The following is a 6,000-nucleotide window of genomic DNA, read 5'->3' as shown; positions in this document are numbered from 1 at the left end:
GTGAGACTGAGAGACTACACGTATGTTACTTTGAAGGCTACGTTATAAAAGACATCGTGGCTTCAGGCTTTTCTTTCTTAGATCACTCGCGCTGGGGGCTAACCCAGCTGCCATGCTATTGGGAGAGGCTCAGGTGAAGAGGGGCCACTGCTTCCTGCTAAAAACTACCTGAGTGATCTTGGAAGTGGATTCTCCAGTGCCAGCCAAGCCTTCCGCTGACTGCAGCCCCAGCTGACATCTAGACTGTAAGATCTTCTACCTAAACTACTTCTAACTTCTTGACCCATAGAAACTATGAGATAAGAAATGTTTATGTTTTGAGCCCCCTACATTTGGGGCTGATTTATTATGTGGCAATAGAGAACTGATCCAGAAGGCAGAAACACTCAGCACAGTGCCTGGCACATAGTAGGGGCCATAGAATATGCAGCATCTGTAGGTCGAGTTCAGGAGAGAGGCTGGGGCTGGAGGTATTGATCTGGGAATCTTTTGGCTTAGAGATAATAATGGACTCCGTGGAGGTGGCTGAGCCAGTCCACAGAAATGGGTAGACAGGAGAGGATGGCCTTGGCCAGAAACCTGGGCAGAAGGGGCTGGTAGAGCAAGAGGAGGAGCATCTCCATGAGTCTGAGAGGAAGGAGGGAAACTGGAACAAGCCATAGGAAGAGGCTATCTCCTGGAGGATGTGGTCACAGTATCGCTACAGGGAGGCCTGAGTGAGGGAGATCTGAGGAGGATCTTTCAGATTCAGCAACAGAGATTCCTGGTGGCCCCACAAGAGCTATTTAGGTGGAGAGATTGAGGCCAGATTGAATATTGTGGGTTGGGGTGTCAGTATAAACACTTTCCACCCCCAACTCCCAAACCAAGATGGTTTACAGGAGAACCCTATAGAAAATCCAAACTACAGAAAATCTCAGTCTTATATAAGCTGTAGAGTGAATAGACAATCTTTTTTTTTTTTAAGATTTTATTTATTTATTTATTCATAAGAGACATGGAGAGAGAGGCAGAGACATAGGCAGAGGGAGAAGCAGGCTCCATGCAGGGACCCTGATGTGGGGCTCAGTCCTAGGACCCCAGGATCACAACCTGAGCCAAAGGCAGTTGCTCAACCACTGAGCCACCCAGGGGCCCTAATACTCAATCTTTGATTTTTTTGAGCTCCTGTAACTGTGACAGCAAAACCAGACAAGGAGAGAACAGGGGAGGAAATTAGCAGGCATATTTCATTCATAGATATGAATGCAAAAACTCTAAATAAAATATTAGCAATGCAACCTAGAAGTATATTGAAAAAATAACACATCACCAAAGGTGTGTTGATTCCAGGAATGTGTGGACAGTTTAATAAAACAAAATCCACCATTGGATAAGGGGGAAAAACATCATATTTGATAAAGTACAGCACCCATTCCTAATAAAGCAGAATAGTGCTTCCTTACCCTCATAAAAGGTATCTATTAAAAATCTATGACAGGGATCCCTGGTTGGCTCAGCGGTTTAGCGCCTGCCTTTGGCCCAGGGCGCGGTCCTGGAGTCCCTGGATCGAGTCCCTGAATCGAGTCCCATGTCGGGCTCCTGGCATGGAGCCTGCTTCTCCCTCCTCCTGTGTCTCTGCCTCTCTCTCTGTCTACCATAAATAAATAAATAAATAAATCTTAAAAAAAATAAAAATAAAAATCTATGACAAACACTATCTTTAAGGGTAACATATTAGAAACAGTCAAGAACAAGATAGAAATCCCCACTGTCATCATTGTTATTCAACATCATGCTGAAGATTTTAGTCGGTGCAGTAAAAAAACAAGAGACAGGAAATAAAGGCTGGACAGGGAGATGCTAAATGTAATTACTTGCAGACTCTATGATTATTTAACAGAAAATTCAAGAGAGGCTATGAACTTATTAGAATTAAAAAAAGAGTTCAAGTTTGCTGAATATAAGATTATTATATAAAAATCAACCACATTTCAGTAATCATCAATATATTCGAAAATATGGATTTGAAAATATAATTTATAATAGCAATAAACACTTCAAGAGATACATGAGAATAGTTCTGAGAAAACTGACAAAATTAATTCCTCTATTTTTAATTGAGGAAACAGAAACCTTATAAAGGGAAATAACTCTTCTAAGGACACTGGTATGCCAAGGGGCAGTTCTGGATTTTCAGTGCACCAAATCCTGAAGATCTGAGTGCTGGGTAATTTTGGTATTGTTTTTCTTGTGTAAAAACTAAAAACTCATCATATTTTCTGATTATAAATTCAGTTACCTATGCATTCTAGAAAGTACAGAAAATTCAGAAGCACATTAAAATAAACCACTAACATTCCCATCCTAGTACCTGGAGAACTATGATCAATGATTTGATCTATTTTCTTCAAAATTTTTGTCTATGTATATTTGTATTTTTATTTATTTATTTATTTATTTATTTATTTATTTATTTATTTTTATTTATTCATGAGAGACACACAGAAAGGCAAAGACAGACAGAGAAGCAGGCTCTCTGCAAGGAGCCCATGTGAGACTCGATCCCAGACCCTGGGATCATGCCCTGAGTGAAAGGCAGACGCTCAATCACTGAGCTACCCAGGCATCCCATATTTGTATTTTTAAATATAAAGTTAGGATTATACCACATATACCATTTTGTGCATGGCTTATTTTCATACGTATTTTCCTGTATCCTCATCTGGTCTTTTTGAGTATGATAATATAGCACTAAATCATGTTCATGAAGCATATGCCATTCATTTAACCTATCCATTTGGGTTTTCAGAGAAAACCCAAATTATCAGATGACTGTGATGATCATGCTGATAAAAGTTAAACCCCAGAGGTACCTGGGTGGCTCAGTCAATTAGGCATCTACCTTCCGCTTGGGTCCTGATCCTCAGGTCCTGGGATTGAGCCCAGTACTGGACTCCTTTTTCTGCTGGGGCCCTGCTTCCCCTTATGCCTGCCCTGCTCTTTAAATAAATAAAATCTTTAACCACCCCCCCCCCCAAAAAAAAAAAAACCCAACAGTTTAACTCCAGAGCCAACCCAGGCACATGTATACATGAAACACAGGTGAGTTCCTAGAGCCAGGGGTCATCCTGATGGAGAAGGGAAAAGGACAAAACCAACATCATTTACCTGATCCTACCTGAACGGGGACAGAGATCTGGTTAGCGGAAATAGAATGGGATTTGGAAGGAGTCTATGCCTGCCGACCAGTTAGCTCTGAGACTTCAGGTAATCCCCTAACCTCTGCAACCTTGGCTTCTGTAGTGGTGGACTGAGGACAATAACTGGTGCCAGCCTCACCAAGGGCCAGCTTCTTCCTGAGGCTTCCAGCCTCAGGGCCTTTGCACCGATCATTTTCTTTGCTGAAGCCAGCTCCGCCCTTCTCCCCGCCTGCCCTTCCCTACCCTGCCCAGCAGGCTAGATGGGCGATATCACAGGGTGGCTCCCCCCCCCCTCCCCGCCCCAGGTGCTCTGGCCACAGGCTGGGCGTCCAGGTCCTGGCCGCCACCCCGCCTGAGGCAGAGGCCCCTCCTCTCGCTCACTGTCAGCACTTAGAATTACAACTTGTCATTATTTTGTCTCCTGCCTGTTTGCTTGAGTTTTGCCTGCCTTCCCCTCCCATTAGGACCCCCTTCCGTCTTGGTGGCGGCTGTACACGGCCGGGGCCCCATACGTGTTGGGGAGACAACAGGAACAGCTGGGAGGACCCGCGTCGGAGGACGCAGGGAGAAGTGCGGGGGGTTGGGCTGACTCCAAACTGCGGCGGGGGGCGGGGCGCAGGGGGCGGGCTCGTGGGCGGGGCCTCGGCGCTTCGGGGGCGGGGCCTTCGGGATTGCCGCGGAGCCAGCCTGACCGCTGGGCCCCGGCTGCGCCCGGCTGAGCTCCTCCGGCCTTCTTGGCCCTCTGGCCTCCCGCCCGCGCCGCCGTTAGGGGGCGCCCGCGCTTGCGGCGCCGCGGCTCTGCTGGGAAGGCGCCGCCCGCGCCGGGCGGCAGGAGCCGCAACTCCGGGCGCGGGCTCAGTCGTCCGCTCTGCCGCCGCCACCGCCGCCGCCGTCGCCGCCGCCGCCGCCGCCGGGCGCAGGCTCGCTCGTCCTCGCGCTCCCGCTCTCCGGCCGCCGCGTCTCCGGGCCGGGCCGCCGCCGCCGCCGCGCAGTGAGTGGGGGCGGGCCCGGGGCTCGGGGGCCCGGGGGCCCGGGGCTCGGGGCTCGGGAGGGCGGGCCACAGGAGAAGCCCGCGCGGAGCGGCCGGGATCCGGGCGGTGGCGGGCCGCGCCGAGGGCACCGCGGGGAGCCGGGGCGGCGCGCTCCGGGGCTGGCACGAGCCCGCGGCCGGGGGCCGGAGGCCGGGGCCGGGCGGCCCGGCTGGGGCGGGGCCGGGCGCTTCGGGGGCCCCGGGCTCGCGTCGCCGGGGCGCGCCCCCCGCCGGGGCCCGGAGAGCATCTCGTGCCCCCGCCCGGGCCGGGGTGCGGTGGGGGGGTCTTCGGCTGTGGGGCAGCAGCGAAGCATGGCCCGGACCGGGACACATCGACTTTTGCTCGAAAAGGATTGTTTTAGGGGGTGGCGCCTATTGGCCACCAATTGCCCTAATTCAAGGGCTATGGCAGGGCTTCTGAACCCAGCTCTAGGGCATTTTCTGCCCCCCCCCGCCCCCCAAGACGGCCCTGTGAGTGCAGCTGAGTCCCTTAGGCTCGGATGTGTGTGTCTTGGCGTTTCCAGTGGTGGACGTCCGAGGTGAGGACCGTGGTGATGGGGAGCCCCGAGGCACCTGCCAGGCTGGCGGCGGTGGAGGCTGTGCCTGAGGCTGTGGGACGGCAGAAACCAAAACGGATCCTCTGGATATTCTGCTGAAGTTGTCATGTTTCTTCTGTTCCAGTATAGTTCTGGACCAAGTTGATAAAAATCCGATTTTAGGACTTTGTGGTAGAAGAGGTTTGAGTGACAGGCGCGCCCCCCCCCCCCCCCCCCCCGTGACCTGGCTTGGCCAAGAATGTTTGGGGTGGGCCCAGGTATCTCCTACCCTTTTTCCCCCTTGGCTGGCTGGCTTGCTTGCTTATTTGTTTATTTATTTAATTTATTTATCTATCTACCTATTTATTTATTTATTTATTTATTATTTTTTCCCCCCTGCCACAGATGCCCAGGCGCGATCTCAGAATAGGAAGAGAGCTACTAGCACAGCAGTTAGCACAGGCCCGATCCCAAGATTGATGTTTTCAAATGAACAAATATGTAGCTAAGGAAAAGGAAAAATCGTTTTATCTGCAGGGTTGGTAGTTGGGAGAGAACTTGTTCTTTGGTCGAGAACTGCCGGTCCATGCCAATATTTCATTTTATGTGATGCCGATAGATAGGAAGGGTTGAGTTGGTGAGGACTGCCATCCGTGCCATTCCCGAGATGTGTGTGATTCAGATTTTCACAAGTCATGTTTTACTCAAGGCATTAGTACATAAAGGAATCCTAGGGTGAATCCGTCTATGGGTCCCTCAGTATTATCTCGGATTTTGGTATTTAGAGTCTATTTTAAAATGGAATATGCATATTTATCTGGATGGGGCTTTACCTTATAGATAATCCTGAGTCATGCTTTAGAGAAGTCCCTTCTGTGATCAAGAGCTCAGATATCTGGTGGTCTCTATAAAAGCTGGTTGCTCCCCTCTACCTGTAATTAATTCTCCCTTCTGGAGCTCTGGAGAAAGGAGGACCCGGGGAGATTGGAAGCAAACTAAGAGGCCTTTTCTCCCATATATTTTTTCCTGTTTCCATGCCAGGGCTGCAAATTACTCGTGCTCACACTCTGAAGTTTCTCAGTTTACCAACCCAAATTTTGTTTATGCTACCACCACTAGTATCTTCTCGTTTGTGTTAATACCTGCCAGTTAGCACATGGTTCCCTAGTCATGATCTTGCTTATTTTCTTTTTCCGCAAAGAAGCTGGACTTAAAGAGGGATTTCCTCAGGGGTCTCATGATGAATAAAAGG

General features: G+C 50.0%; 1 protein-coding gene across 5 annotated transcripts in view; it reads left to right on the top strand.

Annotated features, from left to right (window-relative positions):
• The window catches only part of KCTD6 (potassium channel tetramerization domain containing 6), a 42,017-nt gene that overhangs the window by 28,510 nt on the left and 7,507 nt on the right, over nucleotides 1-6,000 (top strand). The window contains exon 1 of one of the 5 annotated variants that reach the window (XM_072720615.1): nucleotides 227-245. The exons of 2 other annotated variants lie outside the window; for them this stretch is intronic. Coding sequence is in view for 1 of the 3 variants with exons in the window: in XM_025985587.2 (XP_025841372.2) it covers nucleotides 4,525-4,751 (227 nt within the window). In the remaining 2 variants the exon portion in view is untranslated. Of the gene's footprint in view, nucleotides 1-226; nucleotides 246-4,005; nucleotides 4,174-4,459; nucleotides 4,752-6,000 lie in introns of those variants that run through there. 2 more of the 5 variants (XM_072720616.1, XM_025985587.2) reach the window with 2 other exon arrangements.

This window comes from Vulpes vulpes, chromosome 9 (genome assembly GCF_048418805.1).
Source record: "Vulpes vulpes isolate BD-2025 chromosome 9, VulVul3, whole genome shotgun sequence".
Taxonomy (NCBI): domain Eukaryota; kingdom Metazoa; phylum Chordata; class Mammalia; order Carnivora; family Canidae; genus Vulpes; species Vulpes vulpes.
Note: the sequence above shows the minus strand (reverse complement) of the source record. Positions and strands in the feature narration are given on the sequence as shown.